At 49.4% G+C, this 26,978-nt stretch overlaps 1 protein-coding gene and 1 long non-coding RNA gene across 2 annotated transcripts; one reads left to right on the top strand and one right to left on the bottom strand.

Moving 5' to 3' along the window:
- The first annotated feature begins 200 nt into the window (after positions 1-200).
- On the top strand, positions 201-18,123 carry AKAP8 (A-kinase anchoring protein 8). The gene is made up of 14 exons (XM_030302995.1): positions 201-296; positions 2,810-2,848; positions 4,562-4,594; positions 5,102-5,378; positions 5,825-6,329; positions 6,835-6,964; positions 7,216-7,262; positions 8,621-8,654; positions 10,618-10,705; positions 13,126-13,267; positions 13,598-13,691; positions 14,114-14,244; positions 15,363-15,458; positions 17,317-18,123. Exons 1-14 carry the CDS (start codon positions 278-280, stop codon positions 17,821-17,823), a joined length of 2,142 nt encoding a protein of 713 aa, XP_030158855.1. The 5' UTR covers positions 201-277; the 3' UTR covers positions 17,824-18,123.
- LOC115505410 lies at positions 5,736-19,013 on the bottom strand. Its single transcript, XR_003966017.1, has 3 exons — positions 18,925-19,013; positions 14,001-14,006; positions 5,736-5,746 (listed from the first exon to the last, which is right to left on the bottom strand). It is a non-coding gene; the product is annotated as an uncharacterized LOC115505410 (long non-coding RNA).
- Between the last annotated feature and the right edge of the window lie 7,965 nt (positions 19,014-26,978).

The raw sequence follows: 26,978 nt of genomic DNA, 5'->3' as shown, positions 1-26,978 counted from the left end.
GCGCACTGGCGGCGGGGAGCTAGAGGGAAGCGCCTGCGCAGAGTAAGACTCCGTGTCCGGACCAAAACTCCCAAGATGCCGTGAAAGCCGATTCCAAGCAACCGGAAGGCCGACTGGGGCGACGGGCGGGTGCGCCGCGAAAGCCAGCCAGTGGTGGTGTGCGGAAGGAGTGACGTATGCGCCTGGTCTTCCAGTAGCGGACGTCGGAAAGTGTGTTGCGCGCATGCGTCCTGTGGCACCCTAGAAAAAGGGGCTGCTGGCGGGCCGAGCTGAAGACATGGAGCAGGGCTACGGAGGTTTGTTTGGGCGGCTCATTTCGAGGTGGGGTGGCTAGGCGCTGCTCGGGCGACGCAGCCGCCGCTGCGTAGAGGGCCGCGGGGACAGGGCCTACGCCCGAGCACGGTTACTCCAGCCCGACCCAGCGGAGAGGAGGCCGGGGCGCGCGCGCGCTGCTCATTGGACCTCGGAGTCGTCGCTCCCAGGGCGCTGCGTGGGGATTGGCCGACGAGGCCTGAGGAGGCGGGCGGGGTTCGGCGGGCCGACGCTGCGGCGGGCTTCGGGGGGCGCCTTGGGCTGTCCTAGCCGTTTCTACCCCTCAGACCCGGCGGGACTGGCCCGGTCGACCCCGCCGCTCGGAGGTCCGCCTTCCCGCTTCGGAAGACCACAAAATGGCGGCGCCCGGGGGCGGAGCCACGGCACGAGCTTGTGGGGCGCCGGGCCCGCGGTTGGAGGCCGAGGGAGTTCGGCTGCCCATCTCGGGGATGTGAGGCTTGGCCGGGGCTGCACGCTGTGCACGTGCTCCGTCGCGCCGGTCCCGGAAGCCGTCCGGGCGGCGCTGGTCGGACCTTGCCCCACCAGTGCGCGGTCTCCGCAGGGGCTAGTGTCGGCGGGCGCCTGCCGCATACGTGACTCGTGCTGGCCTAGGACAGGACTTCGAGGGTCAAGTGTTGGGTCTCGTGCAGAATTGCAAACCTGATGTGCCCTGGGGTGGTGGCAGATTCTTGGCCTTCCTTCAGGCAGCCCCTCGTTGTGGCCTGGAGGTGTCTGGGGGCTGTGTAAGAGGGGACGTGCCTTTTCCCCACTTGGGCCTCAGGGTCTGCGGCAGGACGGGTTTTCTCGAGCGACTGGCTCTCAGTGTCCAGAATCCGAGATTTCTAGGATGCTTTTGCTGTGCGCTGGAAGCCAAGTTTGTCCGTGGAGAACAGTTGATGTTGGAATACGTGGGGTGGGGGGCTTAACCAGATGCCGTCCCTATCCAAGTATCTATCCGAGGTTGGGGGAGCAAGCAGTCTGATCTTCGTTACAACAGCTAAAGAAAGGCACTGATCTTGAAAGGTGGCAGTGTTAGGATCCAGCAGAAGGAATTGCAAGAGAGCTGTTGAGGTGCCTGGTGTGCTTGGGTGTCTCCAGTGTTCTGGGGTGGCTCATCCTGGCTTTCCCCGTCTTCTCTGCAGTCTACCTGGGTCTCGCAATTCCTTGCCTGCTTCCCACCAGATCTTTCAGCCAGTAACCCTGCCCTATGCACGTCCTGAACACGAAGAGGTTTTATGCTCCTGACTGCCTACCTGCCAGAACCCTTCAGGTTCCGGTTAGATGCTGGGGCCTCCTTGAGTCCCTCTGTGGCTTTTCCACCTCGAGTTATTTCTCAGGACTCGCTGAGCCTTGACAGTTGGTTCCTGACCATAGGAGGCACCTACATCTGAGTTCATGTCTCAGTTCTTCCATTCTCCAGCTCCATGATCATGGGCAAGTGCCAGCCTCTTGAGCCTCTGGGACAATAGGGTAAATATTATCTATTTGAAGGGGCGTTATGAGGTTATGTGATTAGTATATGGTATTTAGACTAGTGTTCTGTAGTTGGTCGCTTGCCGTTAGGATCACTACTCTGTCTTTCTACCGCACAGGCGTAGAAAAGGCTGTGTGGCAAGGGAGACCGTAGCCTGCAAAGGGCAAACTTCAGCAATGTATCTCTGAATCTCCAAGGCTTAGCTCTGTCATCTCTAAATGGCATTCGGGGACACCAACCAACATGTGCCCATTGCCTGTCATGTGTGGGCACACACTAGGCACTTGGCTAGTGGCTTGGGTTGTTCTGGAAAGAGAGACAGGGTATATTCCTGTTTTGTAAAGGTGAGGATCATTGACAGGTGTGGATGGCTGCCTGTGCCCAGCTCCGTTTGAGGCTCCAGGGACACAGAAATGAAGAGGGCCCAGACAGATGCTGTCATGGGAGTCTGCAGGGGCAAGGGGAGCCACCACAGAGAGGACTGCAGCCCGGATGCCTTAGGCCAGGCTGAAGCCCTGGGACATGAAGGCCCAGGGGAGCATGGGAGGGAGGGTCCGTGGTCACAAAGAAGTGAGGCCTGGAGAGGCACAGTCGTCTCCAAATTCTGAACTTTGTTCTCAGTTATGGGGGACTTAGGACTGCTTGGTGGGTGGGCCAAACTGGGAATGTGGACACAACTGTATCCTAGTCCTGGGTTAGCTGGCACCTTGTCCTGTGTCATCCCCGGTTGTGAATGGAAGCTCAGGCCAAGCTTCCTCCACAGGCTACTGGCAGAGCTGGCCCCAAAGTCTATCCCCCCCACTCTTTTTTGCTTTGACCTCAAGCCTGTGTGTGGAGTGTGGTAATGGCAATCAGCCCGCTCAGGAGTTTTAGAGGGACAGTGTTGTGGTTATGCTGCCTTCTTGTGAGGCTGGCACTGAACTGTCCTTGAAGGCGACCACTCTAGGTGCCTTAGAGCACCTCAGAAGCACCCGTTTTCCGTGTGACAGATAGGATCCTAACTCACAGGTCTTCTCTTCGCAGGCTATGGGGCATGGAGTGCTGGACCCACCAACACCCAAGGTAAGACTTCACGGGGAGGCGTGGATTCCACCCCACACACACCTGAGGCGCTAGCCTGCCAGAGCCTGGGACGGTGACCGTAACCTGGAGAGCGTGACAGGCACACTAGGCACACTAGGGCTAGCCCAAGGATCTGGAGGAGACCTTTTCTGTAAAGGGCTGCATAGTAAACTTTTTTGGCTTTGGGGCTATACGGTCTCTGCCATGCAAAAGTCCCAGAGATGTTTATAAAAAAACAGACATGGGGGCGCCTGGGTGGCGCAGTCGGTTAAGCGTCCGACTTCAGCCAGGTCAAGATCTCACGGTCTGGGAGTTCGAGCCCCGCGTCAGGCTCTGGGCTGATGGCTCAGAGCCTGGAGCCTGTTTCTGATTCTGTGTCTCCCTCTCTCTCTGACCCTCCCCCGTTCATGCTCTGTCTCTCTCTGTCCCAAAAATAAATAAAAAACGTTGAAAAAAAAAATTTAAAAAAAAAACAGACATGGTTGTGTGCCAGTAATATTTAAAGATACTGAAATTTACATACCGTATAGTTTTCATACGTGGTGAAAGAGCCTTTATTTTAGGGATTTATTATTCAGAGCAAATAGCTGAGGGTATGATAAGAGATTTTTATGATTAATAGACTTTATTTTTTAGTAGTTTTAGACTTAACGGGGTTGAGCAGATAGTCTCCTTTCATGCCTTTATTATTAATATCTTGCACTAGCGCAGTATGTTTATTATCAGTAACAAGTCAATGTCAATACATTGCCGTTAATTACAATCCACAGTTTAAATTAATAGTCGCTGTGGTTGCACAGTTCTGTGAGTTTTGACAAATATATAAATGGTGCGTTTCATGTCAAAATTCACATCATGAAATATTCTTTTTTTTTTTTCTTTTTTTTTCCCTTCCCGTCTCCAACCATTTACAAAGCTAACACCCATCCTTAGCTTGCGGGCTGTACAAAAACAGGCAATGGGCTAGATTTGGCCTGGGGCCCTGTTTGCTGGCCCTGCTCTGGAATCTAGATCATAATGCTGGATGCTCAGGATGTTTAAAGGACCAGAATGTCCTCCCTGGTGGCGAGGTGGTCTGCTTTTTGCCAGCATTTGTTCCAGGGGATGGGATGAGGGCTTTCTTTGTTCTCTGACCCTGGAATTTGCCCCCAGCACCATTGAGGGTGGTGGGGTCACTTTTTCTCCCATCACCAAGTTTCCCAGGAGGAAGCTTTTTCCATGTCGCTTGGGTACATAATGTCCCCTTGCTTAGTTGAGTTGGGGACACAATCTTCCGCTGATGTACTCACTGTGTTAGCGGTGCCTGAGCTCTGGCAAGTGGTGAGAACGGGCACTTTCAAAGGGTTCTGCCAGAGGATCTAGCCTTGTCCGCCTCTTGGCTGGTGGCCCACACTGGACACTTCCTGGGAAGGCTGCACTTGTCCTTTCTCATTGTCTTGATGGGGGAGATCAGGCTTGCCTACAAGAGAAGTCTGGATCGTGCTTAGCTGAGCAGAGCTGTAGGAAATGAGTTTTACAGCTAGTGGGCCCCAGCCATTCCTGGCCTCAATGGCCAACCAGGGGTGCCCCTCCCACAGCACTGCCACAGCTGCCCACAGCCCTAGACCTGCGGTTGGTGGAGTAAGGTGACAGTTGGGGCTGGGGGGGTGGTGTGTGTGTCTCAGGCACTTTCATTGTGTAAACAAAGCTCTTGTCTGTTTTTGTTTGTCTCAGGTGCATACGGAACCGGTGTGGCCAGCTGGCAAGGTAGGCCCTCTGGGGATCTGTGGGCGCGCAAGAAGGCTTCTGATCGGCCACCCGATCCCAGAGGGGCTGGGATACAGAGACCTAACCCCTCCCCATGCCCCCCTACCCCCCCGCGTCCTATTCTGGCTGTGCCCACAGCTCTCCTGAAGGCTTGGCAGGCCCAGGCAGTGTCAGGAACTTGCTGGCAGCTGGGGATCGTGACTGTGTTATGGGAGCAGCAGCCCCAACTGCCATTCACGGGCTCTCAGCCACCTCTGGCTTTGAGTGGGGAGCAAGTGTTCAGATCTGGTGCGGAAAGCCAACCACTTGTGGCTGAGGCTCAGCCTCTGTCCTTCTCTTGCCGCCCCTTGGCGGGTGATATTTACAGCGTGGGGTGATGCCAGCGCCACTTGGTTCCTTGACAGTCTTCCTTCTCTGTGGGCAGCGAGTGCTTCTCTCCAGACGTGGCTGCTGTAGACTGACCTTGGGGCCGCTGAGGTCTGATTTGGCTCTTCCTCCCCGTGGCAGGTTATGAAAACTACAATTATTATGGTGCCCAGAACACCAGCGTCACCACAGGAGCGACCTACAGCTATGGCCCAGCCTCGTGGGAGGCCACCAAGGCCAGCGACAGCCTGGGAGCTGGGGGCCCTGCCATGCACATGGCTTCTTATGGTCCAGAGCCGTGCACCGACAATTCCGACTCTCTCATCGCCAAGATCAATCAACGTTTGGACATGATGTCCAAGGAAGGAGGCAGGGGCGGGAGCAGCGGCGGTGGGGAGGGCATGCAGGACCGGGAGAGGTGATTATGGACCTGAGCCCTTCCCTGGGGATCCCACACCCCAGCTTTGTGCAGATGGCAGTGGGCACCCCCTCTTCCAGGGAGGGTTTTCCTCAGCTCCTTCCTGAACATGGAGTAGATGAGTTGGGCGTTATTGGGGCAGAGGCATTGTAATAGGACTTTCTGGTTTCCTGAGTGGTGGGGCTTAGGGTATGACTGTTAGCTAAATGACACCAGACTCCTTGTGTCTGCGTCAGGTACCTGTAGACCCTCTTGTTCTCACAGCCAAGGGCTCCATGCACCTCGTTCAACAGCGTTCAAGGGGGATCGTTGGTGCGCTTTGCCTTCTGAGCTTTCAGGAGGGCTGCGTGGTGGTGCCGTGTGCTGTTCTGAATGTCGTGAAGCCAGCTTTGCGGGAGACTTGCGCTTGGGCCCAGAGTGAAGTGATGGTTATGCTTCCTTTGCAGCTCCTTCCGCTTCCAGTCGTTTGAGTCCTATGACTCCAGGTCTTGTCTGCCTGAGCACCATCCGTACCGCCCCAGCTACAGCTACGATTATGATTTTGACCTGGGGCCTGACCGAAATGGGGGCTTTAACAGTCAGTACAGTGACTGCCGGGACCCAGCCCGTGAGCGGGGCTCCCTTGATGGCTTCATGCGGGGCCGGGGCCAGGGCCAGGGCCAGGGCCGCTTTCAGGACCGGAGCACCCCCAGCACCTTCATGCGCAGCGACCCTTTCTTGCCGCCGCCGCCGCCGGCAGCCTCCTCCGAGCCCCTTTCTGCTCCCTGGACGGAGATGAACTATGTGGGTGGGCGGGGCCTGGGAGGCCCCTCCCCCAGCAGGCCACCGCCTTCCCTCTTCTCCCAGTCCATGGCCCCAGACTTCAGTGTAATGGGCATGCAGGGGGCCGGCGGCTATGACAACTCTGCGCCCTATGGATGCGGCCGGTCACAGACCCGGATGAGGGATCGGGTAAGCCCTTGGGAAGTTCTCTAATCTGCCAACTTCTCAAACAGCTTTATTGGGGAAAATTTGGGTACTGTAAAATTCACTCATTTTTTAAGTGTGCAATTGAGTGTTAGTAAAAACGTACAGAATTGCGCAACCTTCACCACCGTCTAATTTTACAGCATTTCCATCAATCCAGAAAGAAGCCAACCTCTGCCATTAGCAGTCACTCCCTGCTCTCTACTCCAGTCTTGACAACTGTTAATCTTTCTGTCTTTGTAGATTTACCTCTCTTAGACCTTTCACGGGAACGTGATCACATAATATGTGGGTTTTTGTGTCCAACTTCTTAGCATAAAATTGTGGGTGGTGGGAGGGTTCAACTACAGTCATCTTTGTTTGTTTTGTGACAAGATCAAAGATCTTTCCTGCGTTTTTTCTCTGATCTTACAACTTCTTCGAGCTTCGTTTCTCTGGGGTTTCTTAATGGTCGGGGTAAGCGGTACATCGGATGTGCTTGTGTCTGTAGCCCAGACGGAGAGGGTTTGACCGCTGTGGCCCAGACAGCATGGGCAGGAAACGGAAGCAGTTGCACATCTACGATGAGCCTGACACCAAACTGGCCCGGGCTGACAGCGAAGGAGATTTTTCTGAAAATGGTATGCCCTGGGGGCCAGCAGGCCCGGGTGGGTGTGAGATGTGTCCGTTTTTGTGCTTGGCGCTCCTCCTGCCCGTCCATACAGTGGACGTGTGTTGAACTCCAGGGTGGCGCGTATCACCCGCACTCCCATGGCCCCCACTGTAGTCAGGACAAGTGCTGGCTGCTCTGGGCGGTGAGCTTGGGAGGGTGAAAGGAGGGAGCGGGCTAACTACGGAGGGGCTGATTTTCCCTCTTCTTTGTGTCCGGTAGATGATGGAGCTGCTGACTTCCGGTCAGGAGATGAAGAATTCAGGGGTGTAAGTCCAACTTCACTGGTCAACCTCCTTTGTTTCTGGTGTGGGATTTCTTCTTTACATTATTTCCCTCTCTCTCCCAAAGAGGCAGGAACAGCTTCTGTGGTAGACTTGACTGCTGTGTGAGTGGATTTAAGAGTCTGACTTGCAGCTCAAGATTTGTACTTCTAACAGTACTTCCCTTCCTGGGGCTCAGTTGGTTGAGTGTCCGACTCTTGATTTCTGCTCAGGTCATGATCCCAGGGTCGTGGGATCAAGCCCTGCGTCTGGCTCTACACGCTGACAGCTCAGAACCTGTTTGGGATTCTTTCTCTCCCTCTGCCCCTTTCCCCCGCTTGTGCGCGCGCTCTCTCTCACTCTCTCTCTCTAAAACAAAAACCAACGATGCTCCTCTTCCTGAAAACACTCCCAGCCCTTCCCCCACAGACACTCCTGTGTCCTCAGTGATGTTCCTAGCTCCGCACGTGGTAAGTGCAGTGGGCTGTGTGTGCTGAGGCTTTCAAACTGGCACGGAAGCCTTACTTACCGCCCGCTTTGTGCTGGTGCTCAGCTGCCTCCATGTTTTTCCGCCTTCAAAACCAATCATGAGAGAGGCATTTAAGGCCAACTCTTAGCCAGGACCATGCACAAGCACCTAGGGAGTCAGCCTTTGCCTACCCGTCCCACTCCCTGCAAATTCTGATCCATGTCTGGGGCAGGGCCTGGAGATCTGAGTATATGAAGGTATATGAACCAAGTCCTTCTGATGCTCAGATGGGTGGGGGGTCGGGGAGGCAGAATACAGTGAATTTTCGGGTGTTTCTGGGCGAATCTTACTTGCTCTTTATCTAGCTTCCCTAGATCTCGAGTCTGGGATCTAGATATTCTGTGTATCTGCTGCTGAGTAATTTAACCTTGAGCTTGATGGCTAAGAAATGGGCAGTTTTGCACTTTTCAGTTAGGTGCATTTGTTATTACCTTGATAAATGTAAACAGATGGCCTGGAAATTTGGTAAAGCTCCTTTTCAGTAAAGAGTGCTGGAACTAGCATCCCACAAATCAGGGTTTCTTGATGTAGAGCTGATGGATGGGCTGTTGGCATTCCCATGTGCAGAACTGTGCGGGTGTGTTTGCCAGAGGGAATTCTTTAGCTTTAGAAAGAACTGAAAGAGGGCCACTGACTTTAATAAAACAGTACTTTAGTCGTTACAGAATCTCAGAAGGCAACCAGGAATAGTGATAGGACACACACAGCCTCTAGCCCACTGCCCTGAGACTTGTCCTGACACATTGTGACCAGGTGGTGGCAGGGTGCTAGGTTGGTTGTGGAGAGTTCTGGAAACTCCACCTCACCGTCCAACTTTGTGTGTGCCCTTTTTCAGGAGGACGAGTTCTTTGACTCCGGGAGGCAGAGAGGTAGGCATCGCTCCATGTCCCTCTGAGCTTTGCTGTGACTGCCCGGCTCCCGGCCAGGCTGGACTTCTGAGCAAGCCCAGGGCCTGGATGGAGGGCCTGGCGGCTCAGGGCAGAAGAGGGGCCGTGGCCACCGGGTGGGCCTTGGCCGTGGTGCTCACCCCCAGGCTTTGCTCCAGTGCTTAGAGCAGCACTTGCTGGAAACAGGTCTGTCTGCCTCACTTGATACAGGCTGTCACGAGAGGGGGCAAACCTCATCTCTGAGTATGTGCAGCAGCTTGCAGTGGCAGGGAAGGGAGAGTCTCAGAAACGCAAGAAAGAAAAGAAAAGGTGCTCTCCAGCCTGTCCGCTCTGTTCCCTATTGGCCTGTTGCAGGTCCCTGTACTGTTTTTTCCTGGGCTTCTTTCTTTTCGCACTTCCTGCGTTGCCAGCCCAGCGTTGTGCTCTCAGCCTCTGTGGTGGGCATGCTGGCGGCAGCAGCACACATGGCTGTGTGGGACTGAGTTCAGACACCTTCCTGGGTTGGGAGCTGGGGGTGGGGGGTGGGGAAGGGGAGGGCCTGTCACGTGCACCCAAGCCCGGGTCCTCCAGAGATATTCCCTGCTCAGCAGGTCTCATCAGTGCCATTGTGGGAGACCGAAGAGTCTCAAGTAAGCGGCAAGAGCAGAGCAAGGTTCAACCCTTTCAGGGGGGTGTGGAGAAGCAGCCTGAGACACCGTGGCCTTGAGCTTGCCATTTGTTTCTTTTCCTGTTCCCATTGGTCTGTCCATAGCTGGTTTTCCCCAAGAATCACAGGCTGGCTCCTTTGTGGCTCTGCTGCCATAAATCTGCAGGCCCCTGGCTTAGATGCTCCTTCTATGTGTTTAGACTTGGCCAACCCTCTGAGGCCCTCCCACATTGTTTATTGAAGTGATTACTCCTATGGTTTGGGACCACACAGCAGTACGCAGCTCATGCAGCAGGGTAAATGCTAAAGCAAAGGTGACATGTTTATTGCGCGCAGGTCCTGCTACCTACCCGGGATGACTTTGCTATTAAACAACAGTAATAGTTTCAGGCAGTGACCTCTTGCCAAAAATCCCACACGCCCTTTTGAGAGGCTTCTGAGCAGCGCACGCCGGTCGCCATCTTCGTGGGACAGTCTCGTGACTGGCATCAGGGGTAGGGGTTACAGTTCAGATGCTTATCCAACCTTTTTTCAGTGTCTGGCCCTGGCCCTGAGCCGTGGTGACCTGGCCTGGCCTCGCTTCACGCCGGGACGCTGGGCTGCACAGCGCTCAGAGGAGCCTCTGCGCTGGCCCCAGGGGACGGACGGAGGACCAATTGGTCTCTTCCCACTTTTGTTTCTAGGACTGCTTCCCTCGTAGCCCTGGGAAAGCCCTAGATGGACGGTTTTTGTGAGTGGAAGATAGAGTTCGGGCCAGCAAGGACTGTCAGACCTGCTGAGGCCCTAGTTCAGAGGAGGCTGACGGGACAGTCGTCATGGTCCACCTAGAGGTGGGACGGAGGGCGGTAGAGCGGCTTGCTCTATTTTCTGAGGCCTTCCCGCTGCTGCCTCTTATCTGGGAAGAATCGCTTCTCTCTCTCCTTAAGTGATCTTGGGAGAAGACCGATGGCAGGGCACTGGATCAGAAAAGCAGGATAGGGAAGGACAGAGAGAGAGCAGGTGGCTGTGGTGTGAGTGGGATGGGCAGGCCGGGTCCCTGGCCCATCCCAGCCTCGTCACACCATGGGGGCATGTGAGCTGACTCCCTGAGAACTCCCAAGGGTTCTCATCAAAGGCCTATCCCTGTTGGGAGCCTTTGACAGACTATTGGTGCCTCAGGGTATCCTGACCCTGCTGTGTTGGAGGTGGCAGCAGGCACGGGTTGCCTGGTGGTGGCCGAGCCGTGGTCCCCATCAAGCCCTGGTGCTCAGCATCTCTGCAGGCTCCTCAGGGCGTCTCGAAGGGACTTCTCTGTTACAGGAGAGAAGGACGATGAGGATGATGAAGTAAAGAAGAGAAAGGAAAAGCAAAGGAGGAGAGACCGCATGCGAGACCGAGCGGCAGACAGGTGAGGAGGCAGGCCCGGGGGGAGGTTGGCAGGAACCCGGGCACTGGTGAGGTTCTCCTGAGCTCATCTGTCTTCACTGCACAACGCAGGAGCGGTCTGGTTTGATCTGACTGTGGTGTCTGTCAGGAAATGCAAGTGAGGTCGAGAGGAGACAAAACTTGGGAGATGCCCATGGCACTACGTTCTTGCCAGTGAGTCGCTGGCCCGCATGTGTCCAGCAGGGGGCGCTATTGCTCTCCTGCCGACCCGTAGGGAGTTTCCCAGTCCGCGGCTTATATCTGTCACCCCAGACAGGTGAACTTCAGCAGAGCTGCTAAGAAGGTGCTTTGGGTGTCTTGACCAAATCCCGACCACCTCTGGAGTTCGGCATGGCAATTGTATACGTTTAGGTGCTACTTTACAAACTTAGTCTCTAGGTATAAAAAGAATTGCAAAAGTGCGAAGGGTGTTGGTGTGACCACACCATGTGCCTCTCTGCCTTTTCAGTGATCAGGTGGCTGCTGACTAGAAATGGAAACCACTGGTGGCCTTGTGAGCGTTTGGTTGCTCAGGCCTTGACTGCTCGTGGCTGTTTCTCTACACACAGGCTCTCTGTATGACCTGATGGGGAATCCTTTATGGCTCAAATGGGGTGGTGCTTTTCCTGTGCAGAGAAGTGCAAAACAGATGTTAGCAAAAGAGCTAACTGTAGAGGCAGGAAAGCCAGGAACTGGAAAGTAGGCACTTCCAAGTGTTAAACAGAAATTCATCGAAACATTTGTTTTTGTTTTTGTTTTTATTTTTAGTTTTTTAAGTTTATTTACTTATTTTGGGAGTGAGCAAGCAGGGAAGGGGCAGAGAGAGAGGGAGAGAGAGAATCCCAAACAGGCTCTGCACCATTAGCACGGAGCCCGATGTGGGGCTCAAACTCATGAACCAGGAGATTGCGACCTGAGCCGAAATCAGGAGTCGGGCGGTTAACCAACTGAGCCACCCAGGCGTCCCTGAAATGCTTGTTTATAAATGAATAAGTAACGAACGATGGCTAGATCAGGTCTATTTCCATGCTGTATGAGAACGGAGATGACATTTTCTTCAGAAGGAATCTTTAGACTCCACCCTAGTGAGAGAGGGTCCTCAAAGAGACTTGGAGAAATAGTCACAAGGAAGCGTGGACCCTGTATTTATTTGGTAGCTTCCTGAGAGTTGTACGCATTCGTACACATAGGGCCCCAGAACTTTTTCTGTGCACTCCTCCAATGAGAGTATGTGCAAAAGTAAATGTCATATCTTGTCCAGAGAGGAGAAGCCTGCCATCGGGGGCCGGCAGCAGTCTGAGTTGGTAGATGAGGACTCCTGAGTGCCACCGGGTCCATGCTATTACCCCATGTGCGCCAGGGCCTCCCGGGCAGAGCCGAGGGAAGCAGCGCCCCGCTCTGGGGGCATAGGGCTCTGCAAGCTGCTCTCCTCTTGCCCTACAGCGTGACTGCATTTGTGAGATTTTGAAAGCAGGCAACAAAGAAATGTGGTTTTAGCTGTAAAATTTGATATGACAGGTCTTTACATTGAGTCCCATGGGAAAACTTATCTTGGGTTTTATAGGTTTTAAATTGTGTAAGGTCTTCCAGGAATACCCCCTCACGGAGGTTACCTCAGGGGTGCCTGGGTGGCTCAGTCCATTGGGCATCCGACTTCAACTCAGGCCATGATCTTGAGGTTCGTGGGTTGGAGCCCCACTTCGGGCTCTGTGCTGACAGCTCAGAGCCTGGAGCCTTCTTTGGATTCTGTGTCTCCCTCTGTCTCCCTGCCCCTCCCCTGCTCATGTCCATTCTCTCGAAAATAAACATTAAAAAGAGTATACAGCGGTGCCTGGGTGGTTCAGTGGTTGGGCATCTGACTTCGGCTTAGGTCATAATCTCGCAGTTCATGGGTTCAAGCCCCGCGTTGGGTTCTGTGCTGACAGCTCAGAGACTGGAGCCTGCTTCGGATTCTGTGTCTCCCTCTCTCTGCCCCTCCCCCAATCAATGAGCTTGCTTGCGTGCTCTCTCTCAAAGATAAACATGTAAAAACAATGTTTTTAAATGAGGTTATCTCATGTTATTCTGGTGGCTGCAGAAAGAAGTTATGGAATTACTATGCCCCCCCAGAGCAGTGGTCTGGAGGCTTTTAGAGAGTCCACAGTTTTGGAAAATCTCCACCTTAGGGTGCTCTCTTAGGGGCCTTTGGGCCCAGCAGACTGGAATGGTGCATGAATCACCTCCCTGAACTACTCGCAAGGTTTTACTCCCATTCTTGACATGGGGAAACCTGGGGTAATGGCTACTCTGATGCCCTGTGTGAAGTCAGAAGTCTTGGTATAGAAATTGCTTTCCCATTTCCATTGCAGTTCTGACTGGAGGTGAGCTGATTGCATCATTGCTCTTTTCGTCTTCCCTCTCCAGGATTCAGTTCGCCTGTTCTGTGTGCAAGTTTCGTAGCTTTGAAGAAGATGAAATCCAGAAGCATCTACAAAGCAAATTTCACAAAGAGACACTGAGGTTTATAAGTACCAAACTCCCTGACAAGACCGTACAGTTCCTCCAGGTAAAGCACACTTGGTGTCCATCACAGTGTTTCCTGATGGGCCTGCCGGAGTCGGATCCCTCACAGAGAAGGGACGGGGAAGGGAAGTATGAGGCCTGGGCTTTCCAGAATAACAGCGTACAAGTCCCAGGTCCGAGGGAGAGCCGAGCGCTCTGGCCATTGTAGTTCCCGCGAGCTGCTCGGAGAGCCATCTCCCCGTCCCGGGGCGGCTGAGACAGGGCTGTCCTCCTCCAGGGGCTTGGCAGCCGCCCTCAGTGAGCCGCCTCTGGTGCGGCCGGGAGACAGGCAGACACAGCGCCCTGCCATTTCATTCGGTGCCATCTTCTCTAGGAGTACATCGTAAACAGGAATAAGAAAATTGAGAAGCGGCGTCAGGAGCTGATGGAGAAGGAAAGCACAAAACCCAAACCAGACCCTTTCAAAGGTGAGTCGTGGTCTTGGGGCGCGCGGCTGTGTGCAAAGCCAGCCCGTTGTAGGGTTGCTGAGCATGTGACCTGAGGACCCTCGGGTGGGATACCTAGCAATGGAAAGAAGCCCTCGAGTGTGTCTAATGAAGGTCACTTTACTGGTGGCTTTTCGGAGTGATATTACGCCCCCTGATGTTTCTTCGTCCTTTGTATGAAATGACCAGATGGATGAAAAAAGTTGAGTAAAATTGCCCAGTGCAGATGTGCTTCCGTCTGCACCCTCCTGCTAGAGGGCGGGTGTTGCCTGTCACAGATTCTGCCCTAACCCGATCCTTGGGGACGAACCCACCAGGACAAAACGTGGGCCCTGTTGGGGAGCAGGAGGACAGTATCACCTGATGCTGTCCCAAATTGCGCCAGACTTGGGTTGTACCCATAGGGATCGGCCAGGAGCACTTTTTCAAGAAGATAGAGGCGGCTCACTGCCTGGCTTGTGACATGCTGATCCCAGCGCAGCATCAGCTCCTCCAGCGGCACCTGCACTCGGTCGACCACAATCACAACCGCAGGGTGAGTCCCCTCCTCGTGCCGAGCCAGCCAAGCCTTTCCAGGCTGCCACCGGTGGGACACGGGGCCTTCTGTGTCTTGTGGGGAATGCGAGCATCTTGAGGAGCTTTTTAACATACTCTGTTGAGTCTGTCATTTCGTCAGTGGATTGTAAGACACGTCCGAATTTCTGTTAAAATGTGAGAAAATGTGTTACTTAACAACGGACTTCAGTAGAGGAGGTGAAATTCTCCTGGTTGAGAATGTTCCCTGTAAGCCACACAGGTAAATTTCCTAGTTGTTGACAAACCAGATTTCCTATAAGCTGAGGCTGAGGGCCATTCAGAGCACAGTGGCCTGGGGGGCCCAGAGTTAAGAACGGATTGGGGCTTAACTAGCTGGTGGGGACTGAGGCTATAAACGTGTAGACTCAGGGTGTTGGCAGGTTTTTTATAAAGGGTCACGTGGCAGATACTTCCATGGGGTCTCTTGACATGTCAAGTCTGCTGCTGATGGGCACCAGCAGCCAGAGTACAGAAGTAGTGGGTGTGGCCGCGTGTGGCCCCTAAGCTCACTTGCTGAGCCCTGGTTTTTGTCTCTGTCCTTCGTTCACCCGACTATCAAACGGAGGTGTCAGTACCTGCCTGTGCATCTCCTAGTTGATTAAAGATCATCCAGGAAACACAACACAAATAAGCAGTATCGTTTCAGTGGGCCAAGATCAAAAATAATCCAGGTGGTTGCAGAATCCCTACTTCTGCCGTTGAATTTACTCATAAAGTCACCTTGACTCAAGAAACTGAAAAGAAAAAACTTGTCCTTTTCCCATGCTGAGTCTGCATAGCATCTGATGTGTAAATATTCTCGTTTCATGCTTGTTCGTGCACACGGTACCTGGCAGGCCCTGGTGTGTCAGTGGTGATCAGACTTTTCTACACTGTCCCAGTTCCAGTGTCTCTCCAGGGCCTTCTTTCCTTATGGGAGTCTGGCATTTTGGGACTTGCCACTTGCCACAGTGAAGAAAGATACTGGTCTTTTTCTTGTTTAGGGCTGATCCCAGGGCAACTCAGGGTAGCCTGGCTAGTTTTCTTGCTCCTTGCTGCACACCAGGTCTAAAAGTCCACGTTTGGTTCCCTTTGCAGTTGGCTGCTGAACAGTTCAAGAAAACCAGTCTCCATGTGGCTAAGAGTGTTTTGAACAACAGACACATAGTGAAGATGCTGGAAAAATACCTCAAGGTTTGTGCTTAGGGGTCCAGTGTATGGGAGAAGCTTTTGGAATGGAGGATGAACTCTACAAGTGCAGAATTGTACCCAGAGTACAGTATTTAGCATTTCTAAGTCTTTTGAAGAATCAAGGGACGCCGGAAGGTGTCAGGTTTGGCAATTCCACGGCGGTGGGTTTCCTGCGACCCCCCCTTGCTTGCGTGGGGTCTGGGACACGGTCCTGCTTGATTTGCACCTACAGTGGTGCTGGCTTACCATGGGAAAGCTTGAATATCCATGAAATCCTGAGCAAGTGATTGTGAGATGCTTAAAGAAGAATGCAAGTTAGATGCTAACTATCCAGGAAAGAAGCCAAAAAGAGACTTGCTGGCAGAGACAACCAACAAGAGGGAGGGGGAGGAAAGAGCTGGTGGTGCCACGACTACAGTGCCTTAGTGACCCGAGCAGAGTAATAAAAAGTCCCAGAGAGGGTGCCCCAGAGAGAGGTCCGGCTGGAAGAGCCCCTGGTTCCTCCTTGGGAAGCCCATCTGTTAAATGCTCAGCCCCAGACCTCACTGTTTAGGGCTGGCAGTTAGGTTCCAGCACGGCCTGACTAGAAGGATCTGTTTGCCCACCTCTCATTTATTGAATCTGCCAGTATTGGATGCTTCGTGCTACCCAGTAAAAAGGCATCACAGAATCTAATTTTTTTATTGCATTTATTTTTTTAATCAGAGAGCACACACGTGTGCGAAGTTCGGGGAGGGAGAGGGGGAGTCTCAAGTAGGCTCCATGCACAACACAGAGCCTGACGCTGGGCTCGATCCCACAACTCTGGGATCATGACCTGAGCCGAAATCAATAGTCAACTGGACGTTCAACTGACTGAGCCACCCAGGCGCCCCAAGGCATCATAGGATCTAAATAAATAACCATGACTGGTCAGTGTTTTGTGTCATGGCTTAAACAGATTTAAAGTTTCTTGAGTCAGGTGTAGACGCAAGCTTCAAACACCATATTTTATGTATTCGTATGTTTAAAAGATTTTAAGTCATCTCTACGCCTACTGTGGGGCTCGAACTCACAACCCTGAGACCAAAAGTCGCATGCTCCACTAACTGAGCCAGCCAGGCATCCCCTAAACACCGTATTTTAAAACCTATTTCCTAATCTGCTGGTGGTGACGTTTACTTTTTCTAAACTAGAGGCAGTTGTAGCATATGCTGAAAGAAGTTTGGCTTCTCAGAGTCTGACTTGGGTTCAATCCTGATTGATGCTTGATAGTCGTGTGGCCTTTGACAAGTTGCTGAGACTCATTTCCTTGTCTGCAAAATGGGGCAACTCTTATATAACCAGGGCTGTGTACTTAAACTAAAATTTGAAACTCAGCTTCCTGTTATGAGGGTTTTTTTGCTTTAATTGGGTTAAGACATCCTAGGTCTTTTTGAACTTCGTTATTAATTATATGCTTGGATTAAAAAGTGCAAAACCGGGGCGGGGGAGCAGTTATTGTGTTAAATATGTGTAAATACTCTCCTCTAAATTTTACAAAGCCTTTGAAGAAGGGGGAAAAGTATCTTTCAAAAACCCATTGCAGAGATTGAAATTACTAATGTTAAAACCAAGAATACACCCTTATTCTGCTTATACCATACACCCTAGCTAACTAAATAAGAAAATTAAAGTTAAAAGGCAAAACAGTTGTGGTGAAGCTTTTCTGGATCCATAGGCCCTGAGCACCCGTAGGATTAACTCCCCTGCTGTAGTTGAAGGCATTTCTGTTGTTGAAGGGGCATCATAAGAACCCGGACTCCTGGCCGCCTGGGCCACCTTCAGCCTTTCATCTGGACAGCTCTGTAGGCCGCATTGACCTTTTCCTCTTCTTGGCCAGGGTGAAGACCCTTTCACCAACGAAGCCGTTGATCCAGAAGTCGAAGGAGATGACAATTTAGGAGGTGAGGATAAGGAAGAGACACCTGAAGAGGTGGCTGCGGAGGTCTTAGCTGAGGTTATTACGGCAGCAGTGAGAGCCGTAGACGGGGCGGGAGCGCCTGCTCCGGAACGCAGTGAAATGCTGGCCGAAGGGGAAGGCCCCGTGGACTCGGCGGAGGCCACTCGTGGCCCCCACTCTGAACAGCTGGGAGAAGTGGAGACACCGTGTGGCACGGCATCTGAGAAGGGCAGCGCTGAAGCAGAGGCTGGGGGTGAAGCCGCCCTGGCCAGCAATGAGGCCGCTGAGGCCGGAGGTGAAGTGGCAGCAGAGGTGGAGGGCGCCGAGGTAGTCCCTGCTCCTGCTCCTGCCCCTGCCCCTGCCCCTGCCCCGGCTGCTGCGGGAGCCAAAGAGAAGCAGACGGAGCAGACGGATGCAGAGCCCGAAGGTGACGTTCCCACAGACTGAGCCTCCTCCCCGTTTCAGGGGATGTGTTTCAGAAATGCGTTGCTCTCTCTCCTTTTGCATTGCTCTCTCTCACTGTTTGTAAGCAGTGCTAGGTGTGTTACTGGAATATGCTGGAAACTTTGTTGAAGAGACCCAGCCATTTCCTTCCAAAAAGTGTACCTCACGGGCTTGTGTTGCAGAGTTGTCTGGCTTTCCGCCTTGGTTTAAAGGCTGCAGAAGTTGTACATTCCCCCAAGTGGCTGTGAAATCTCTCTACACTGCAGTTGGAGTAATAAAAGTTGGGTAATTAGATTTTGATGATATTTTGCTTGTTAAATACAGCAACTGGCTGAATGCCCTTTTTATTATTATTATTTTTTTTTCTGAGAGCAGCTTAATACTAGGGTGTATCTTGTTTTATAAAGGGTTTTTTGGTTTTTTTTTAAGTTTCAAGAATTTGCTTTGGCTTCAGTTTTTGACCTGCTTCGGGAGCACACCGTGTGTGGTGTGTGATCCTCACGAGATGTAGCAGAATCTTGTTAACTTGATGTTGGTTCTGTCACGTCAGTGACCTCTTCTCAAAGGCCTCATGAATCTGACAGACCGGCACCCTTGGACACCCTCCCGCTTGCCCCTCAAGAATGAGGACATTTTGCCTAGGGCATTATTTTCCCAATCTTTAGTCTTTGGTGTATCACCTTTATAGTTTTTGTTTTGTTTTTACCTCATTTGTGTTCCACCTTTGTTACTTCAGGGTTGGGTTTTTTTTTTTTTTTTTTTTCTTCCTTTAAAGTGAGTTGCTTCTACTTCAATATATTTAGAAAGAAAACTTGGTGTCACTCCCATGAATGGAAAACAAATATAAATTGCCATAGATAGATGCTATCTGTAAGAAATGAATACAGTGAAATACACACATTTCAAATACTACCCCTTTGGAGGTTTAGGGATCTGGGAAAGTTAGCCTGTGTAAAAGGGTAGCAAGCGAGTTATACTTTGATATAATCAAGAGAATTGAAAGACGCTTCCCTTTTGAAATGATACTGCTGGGCCTGTTTCCCTGCAAAGCTTTGAACTGTCTCACTCGGGGAAGCATTGGGGCGGGGGGGGCGGGGAATTTACTAGATGGTAAAAGACTTGAGGAGCACCTGTTGTGCACAAGGTGCTAATCCCTGATAAAAGTTAAGATATGGGCCCTGCTCTCAAGGAGCTTTATTGGAGACGAGATGAATATTTATGAAAGGTCAATATAAGAACTAGAAACAAATAAATTGCTCAGTAAGCAAGAAAATGGTGTCTGAATTGTGTCTGTCATCACCACTACACAGATGTGCCTTAGTTTGTGTGTGCCCTTTGAAGTGTCTTCTCTTGAGGCAAAAAGGTTGGTGGCATTGCACATCAGTAGTCTGAAAAAGGATGACAGAATGATGAAACTGTTCTGTTCCGCTTCTCTTGTAAAATGCACTCCACGGCCTGTCATTAAACCTATCTAAATTTCCGTGTGGTCCTTCCACGCCCACCCAGTCGTGAAGTGACATGAATCGTTTTATTCCTCAATTACACTTAAACCAGGCCCTGGTTCCCCGAGATGGGAGTAACTACTTGGATTGCAGAGAGGGATGCCCTTCTGCCCCAAGAGGACAGGAATAAACTGCAGGCTTCCTCCTTTCAGTTATTTCCCACGTGCAGAGGAGAAACTGCAGGGGGAGGTTAAGTAACTTTTAGGGTCACCTGCCAAACATGAAGGTACCCAAATTATGCACGGATCTGTGGGACACCACTGGCCATAAACTTGACCGAGAGTACCTTTATTAAAAAGGGTTTGGAGAATTTGGTCAACCCTGCTATTCCCAGACAGAAAGATCTTAGAAACAGCCTGATTTCAACTTCACGTCACCCCTATTGTGGGCTTGTGTGGTTTCACCGAGTTTTTATGAAATTATTTAATACAGTTGCTAACGGGTAAACAATACAGTGTAAAGAGCAAAGTGCTCATTCAGGAATACATCAGGGGAGGCTGGCTGGCTGTTGGAAGAGCACGTGGCTCAAACCCTGGGTGCTAAGTTCGAGCCCCACCTTAGGTGTAGAGATTTCTAAAAGGGTGCATAGTCATTAGTGTTACTAAGTCCCCTCCAATTAAATTTTGGACCATAAAAAAGCCATTTCTACTGCCTGACAACCTGGCTGAAAGTGGGCCTTGCTCACACAAGTGTGGCCAGTAGTGATTAGACAGGCACAGGAAAGTTCAGGAACTAAACAAACAGAAGACCCTTTTAGCAATTGTTTGGTAGTAGCCTCCTTGGAGCACTTAGTAAACACATGGGCATGGGAAAAACCCATGGTGTGGCTTTACACTTCATAGTGGTGGCTCCTGGATCATTGAGAAAGTATGGGGCCACTTCCTTTACCTTCTACAAGGACACTGAGGCCAATGAGATTGGTTTTCCACAAGCAGACTTAGTCTACATACCTCCTCTCAAAACTATCAGGTGCAGGTATACTTTATATAGATAAATTAGAATTCAGTTTGGGGGACAATATGGTTTGGTAGGGGACAATCCACTCATGGGCGTGGGTGTCAGTTGAATGAGATAAACATTTGGCTCTATTGAAAAAGTGGTTTGAGCTCAACGTTTTTCTTTTTTAGAGGTAAAAGTCACAACAAAATGAGCCATTCACCGTTTAAAAAATTTTTTAAGATTTTACTTTTATTTCATTAAAATTTTTTTTAATGTTTATTTTTGAAGGAGAAAGAGCACGAGCAGGGGAGGGGCAGAGAGAGGGAGACACGGAATCTGAAATGGGCTCCAGGCTCAGCTGTCAGCAGAGCCTGATGCGGGGCTTGAACCCACAAACCATGAGATCAAGACCTAAGCCGAAGTGGGATGCTTGACCGACTGAGCCACCCAGGCACCCCAAATGACTTTATTTTTATAGAGCACACGCATGAACGGGGGAGACAGAATCCTAAGCAGGCTCCACGCTCTGTGCTGAGCCCCACGTGGAGCTCAATCCCACGACCCTGGGATCGTGACCTAAGTGGAAATCAAGAGTCAGACACTCAACCCACTGAGCCACCCAGGCACCCCTAAGAGATTTTATTTTTTAAAAAAGACTATTTTGAGAGTGTGTGTGCGTGCATGAGCAAGACAGGGGCAGAGGTAATGGGAGAGAGAGAATCCCAAGCAGGCTCCAGCACTGTCACCATAGAGCCCAACAAGAGGCTCAAATTCATGAACCAGATCATGACCTGAACCGAAACCAAGAGTCAGATGCTTAACTGACTGAGCCACCCAGGCACCACTAAAATATTTTAAAGTAATCTCTACACCCAATGTGAGGATGGAACTTAGAACCATGAAATCAAGAGTTGCATGCTCCACTAAGCCAGCCAGGTGCTCCTCCATTAGCCGTTTTAAAGTGGACAATGTACTCCCTCTCTCAAAAAAAAAAAAAAGGTGCCTGCCTGGGTGGCTCAATTGTTAAGATGGACAGTGCAGTGGCATCTGGGATACTCGCAATGTTGGGCAGCCATCACCTATAACTGGTTCCAAGAAATTTTCCTCACCCTAAAAGGAAACTGGTTCCCCATTCTCAATAACCCCATTCCTCCTCCCATCCCTTGACAGCCAATAATGTGCTGTCTCTGGATTTATGTGGTCGGGCTATTTCACGTAGAGGGAACCATACATCACCTTTTCAGTATGACTTCTTTCACGAAGCATGTTTTTGAGGTTCCTCCATGCTGTAGCTGGTGTCAGTACATCATTCATTTTTATGGCTGAATAATATCCAGTCATCCAATAATGGACATCTAAGTTGTTTCCACATTTTGACTATCGTGAATAGTGCTGCTAGAAACTTTTTCTTTTTTTTAAAGTAGGCTCCACGCTAGGTGTGGAGCCCAATACAGGGCTTGAACTCATGACCTTGAGATCAAAACCTGGGCTGAGATCAAGAGTCAAATGCTTAGCGGAGTCCTTAGTTGGAATTAGACCTGCAAATTACAGTTGGTCAAGGCTGTGGTCTCATGTGAAGGCTTGACTATGGAAGGTTATCCCTTCAGTGTTGACAGTGTGGTGGTTAGCAGAACTAAGTTCCTTGCAGCTGCTGGACTGAGGGAAGGCTTTGGCTCCTTGCTGGCTATTGGCGAGAAGCCACCCTCAGCCTCTTGCCATATGGGCCTCTCCTATACAGCAGCTTGCTTCATCAAAATGTGCAAGCTGAGAAAGCAAAAGAGACGAACCAGATGAAAGCCAGTCTTCTGTAACCTGATCGTGAAAGTGACATCCCATCACTTTTCAGAGAATCTCTTTACTACCAGCAAATCACTAGGTCCAGCCCACACTCAAGGGGAGATTACACAAGGATGTGAACACCAGAAGGTGGGGATTCACTGGGGGCCATCTTTGAAAGTTGCCTATCACAGAATTCTATCTAAATCCAGATATAGATGCTTTTCTTATGCACATATTAAGAACGACCCATGTTCCTTGAGGAGAGGAACAGGAGATGTAGGCTTTCGGTCTTGACATGTACTTACACTGATGACAGCAGGTGGTTCCCACCAAGCTTTAAAGCAGGCCTACTCAGGGAGTCCCTGCTAAAATATGTTCCACCAGGCGTCCTTCCCCAGAATAGCCTGGCTTCAACCCTGGTGAAAATTGGTCAAACAAGAAACCTTCCCTTGCTCAGCCAATGCCAAAGAATTTTTTTTAGCAGCTGGAACAGCCTCACTTGGTTCAATGTCACTCATTCTGATGCCATGATGATTCCACAGGGCCTTGAACTCATGGGACTGTCAGTGGCTCGTGACTGAAATTCTACCAGCAATGCTTTTAGCTGCCTCTATGCTTTGGCATCACCAGCCTTCTGTGTGGGCCTTAAACTAGAAGGTGTCTTATGATGTTGCTCATTTCCCAGTCATACATTCAAAAGTTTGTACATTTCAACTTCATCATCTGCCTTTTCTATTTGCTTCTCTTGCTCAGGCATGGTTTCTTTACATATGTATCATCCATTCTTTACTTAAAAAAGTTGAAGTACACATTGTGCATTGAACACAAAATGTGCATAAAACACAGGTACAGTTGAATGAATAACTATAAAGTTAATGCACAGTGAAGAGGAACACTTTTCCTACCTGTAAGATGAAAAAGCTCTAGAGACCTCCTATGCAATAGTGTGCTTGTAGTTAGCAATACCATATGCTTAAAAATGTAATAGGGCGCGTGGCTGGCAGTCAGTAGAGCATGTGACTCTTGATCTTGGAGTCGTGAATTTGGGCCCCACATTGGGCCTAGTTTACTAAAAAAAAAAAAAAAAAAAAAAAAAAGTAACAGTAGATCTTGTGCAGGTGAATCAGCAGGACCAGGCCAGGTCATTGATTTGGAAAATATATTTAAAAAAAAAAAAAAACAACAACAACAACAGAGGGGCGCCTGGGTGGCTCAGTCGGTTAAGCGTCCGACTCCGGCTCAGGTCACGATCTTGCGGTCCATGAGTTCGAGCCCCGCGTCGGGCTCTGTGCTGACGGCTCGGAGCCTGGAGCCTGTTTCAGATTCTGTGTCTCCCTCTCTCTCTGACCCTCCCCTGTTCGTACTCTGTCTCTCCCTGTCTCAAAAATAAATAAATGTTAAAACAGAAAACAAAACAACAAAAGAATAGAATATTGCCACACCTTAGATATTGGCTGTACCCACCCACTCCCTCAGCCCTTCCAGGTGATCCTTTTGGGCAACCACTGGTGATTACTTGCTTTTCTTTATAGATTTATTTCCCCGAAATCTTTAGTCTATTCTTGTTTTAAAACTCAACATAGTGGGGTGCCTGGGTGGCTCAGTCGTTAGGCGTCTGATTTCGGCTCAGGTCATGATCTCTTGGTTCACAAGTTCAAGACCCTCATTGGGGCCTGGAGCCTGGAGGCCTGGAGCCAGAGCCTGGAGCCTGCTTTAGATTCTGTTATCTCCCTCTGTCTCTCTCAAAAATAAACATTAAAAAAAAAAAAAATCAGCATAGCAACAGAACCATCACATAAGCACAGAGGCCTTGCTTCTTTGATTTCCTGTTATGTTTGCAAGATTTATCCCTGTTGTCACATGTGGCTGTGATTTGTTCATTTTCATTACATTACAATCTATGCATCCTGCCATGGGTGAACACCGGGCTTGCCTTCAGAGTGGTGTCTTCGGAACAAACCCGTTCTGAACCTTCTTCAGTGTACCAGCAAGTTTCCTAGGCACTGGAATTAGTGGACCATGATGTTCAACGCAGAGCCTCAACTTCGCCCGATAAGGCCATACTGTTTTCTAAAATGACTGAACTACAGGATGGGTGGTATATGAGCACTCCCGCTAGGCTTTTCTTTCACCTCTGTATTTCTTCTTCTTGAGCAGTTTTATCCCATATACAATATCTGCATTTTCTTTCCACTTTCAAACTTTTTATCACTTAAAAAAAAAATTTTTTTTAATGTGTATTTATTTTTGAGAGACAGACACAATGTGAGCAGGGGAGGAGCAGAAAGAGAGGGAGACAGAGAATCCCAAGCAGGCTCCAGGCTCTGAGCTGTCAGCACAGAGCCTGACGCGGGGCTCAAACTCACCAACCGCAAGATCATGACCTGAGCTGAAGTCAGATGCTTAACCAACTGAGCCACCCAGGCGCCCATCACTTACTTTTTTAATTGCAATTATATGGCTCTTTACGCTAGATCTTTCAGCATCTCATTATTTTGAGTGGGACAGTGAATGATGTTTGTCAAACACTTCAAAACTAAGCAAACACACAGCAAAATACAAATTAATGATGTACAGAAACTAAAGATTACCTTTAGGGCTATCATGCACCTGTTTGTGGCTGAAAGAACTGCAGTGCTCTATTCCGAAGCTTATTTTGTTCCTAATTTAGGAGTTAAACGTTGGCAAGCAAACTGGTGGACACATGTCATTCCATATTTGTCAAAACTCACAGAATATACAACACGAAGAGTGAGCCCTAATGTAAACTATGGACTTTAGTTAATAATCACGTATCCATATTGGCTCGTCAACTGTAACAAATGTACCACACTATTCATATTAATAATGGAGGAAGTCGAGAGGGGAAGTAAAGCAGTATATGGGAACTCTGTACTTTCCACTCAATTTTAACGTAAACCTAAAACTGCTAAAAAAAAAAAAAAAAAAAGAATTAACAAAAAAAATGCAAGTAGAATACCTTCTATATAAGGGTAAATAAATTTCCTAGACTCTCAAGTCTAGAGCGAGACAAATCTGGACTGCTGTCTCTTTGTACAGCCTTCCAGCAAAGAATGGTTTTTATATTTTTAAAAGGCTGAAAAAAAAAAATCAGGGGCGCCTGGCTGGCTCAGTCAGTACAGCATGAGACTCTTGACCTCAGGGTTGTAAGTTTGAGCCCCCGGTTGGGTGTAGAGATTACTTAAAAAAATAAAATCGTAAAAAAAAAAAAAAAAAAAAAAAAAAAAAAATCTAAAGAATAATATTTTGCGATTCCTGAAATCTGCATGAAAATCTAATTTTATTATCCATAACATTTTATTGGGACAAAGCCACACCCATTTGCTTATATATTAACTACAGCTACTTTTTATGCTATAATGGCAGAGTTCCAAAGATTGGCAATGGCCCACAAAGCATAGATATTGACTATTGTCAACTCTGGAGCTACAGAAAAGATGCGGGCAGTCTTCATGCGGGAGATCTGAGTTCTAAACTGTGTAAATGTGTGATCTTGAGTCATTCACCATCTCTAGGCCCTAACTATAAATTCCAGAATCTAACTTCACAGGCAAGTTCTCATTTGAAAATGGGCATGGATTCAGGCCATAACAAATTGAACACCTCCAGTTTTTCCAAAGCTGATTTGGTTTATAAATTTGTCCTTGCCTTTAAGAAAACACTCTATAGCTTATTATTATTTTTTATTTTTAAGCAATCTCTACACCCAACATGGGGCTTGAACCCACAACACCGAGATCAGGAGTCACATGCTCCACCGACTGAGCCAGCCAGGCACCCCTATTCTTTTTTTCTTAAATGTTTATTTATTTATTTCGAGATCGAGCGAGCATGAGCAGGGGAGGGGAAGAGAGAGAGGGAGAGAGACAAAATTCCAAGCAGGCCTCCAGGTTGTCAGCACAGAGCCCAAAGTGGGGCTTGATCCCACAGTGAGATCATGACCTGAGTGAAAATCTAGAGTCGGACGCTTAACCGACTGAGTTACCCATGTGCCCCAGTGCCCCTACTCTTTTAATCTGGAAAAATACTGGCAGGTATGAAGAGCAAATGGTAAATGTATAGGATCTTCACTATAATACTATTATGATGAAAACTAGAAATGAATTAAATGTTAATAGGAGAAGGGCTAAATAAATTATGATCAATCCATACCAGATCAGCCATCAGATAGGTATATCATCTTGGAATTATCTCCTAATTAGGTAGATCTCAGAGTATTCATGTGGAATGGCTTCTAAGATGTATTAAATGAGAAAAAGCACATTACAAATTAACAAATACAGAATGATCTCTTTTATTTTATAACAACACAACTATTTCTACATGTCGATACATATTGATGCATAAAAAGGTCTAGATGGTGTATAAAGTTGTGGAATCACTATGTTGTACACCTGAAACTAATATAACATTGTATGTCAACTATGTGGAAAAAAAAAAAGCCAAACAAACAAAAAAACAAGGGGCAACTGGCTGGCTCAGTTGGTAGAGCATGTGACTCTTGATCTTGAGGTTGTGAGTTCAAGCCCTCTACATTGAGAGGTAGAGCTTACTTTAAAAAAATACATAAAATGTTGTTTCACACATACAAAAAGACCAAAAAAACCCCCTCTAGAACAGTGCTGTCCAACAGAAATATGTTGCAAGTTACATGTGTAATTTTGTTTTCTCGTAACCACATTAAAAAAGGTAATAGAGAGGCACCTGGGCGGCTCAGTCAGTTAAGCATCCAACTCCTGGTTTCAGCTCAGGTCATGATCTCATGAGTGGTGAATTCAACTCCAACATCGGGCTCTGTGCTGGCAGCGAGAAGCCTGCTTGGTATTCTCTGTCTCCCCCCTCTCTGCCCCTCCCCTGCTCACTCTCTTTCTGTTTCTCTCAAAAATAAATAAATATTTAAAAAAAGTAAAAAGATGG

The sequence above is a fragment of the Lynx canadensis genome, chromosome A2 (genome assembly GCF_007474595.2).
Source record: "Lynx canadensis isolate LIC74 chromosome A2, mLynCan4.pri.v2, whole genome shotgun sequence".
NCBI lineage: Eukaryota > Metazoa > Chordata > Mammalia > Carnivora > Felidae > Lynx > Lynx canadensis.
Note: the sequence above shows the minus strand (reverse complement) of the source record. Positions and strands in the feature narration are given on the sequence as shown.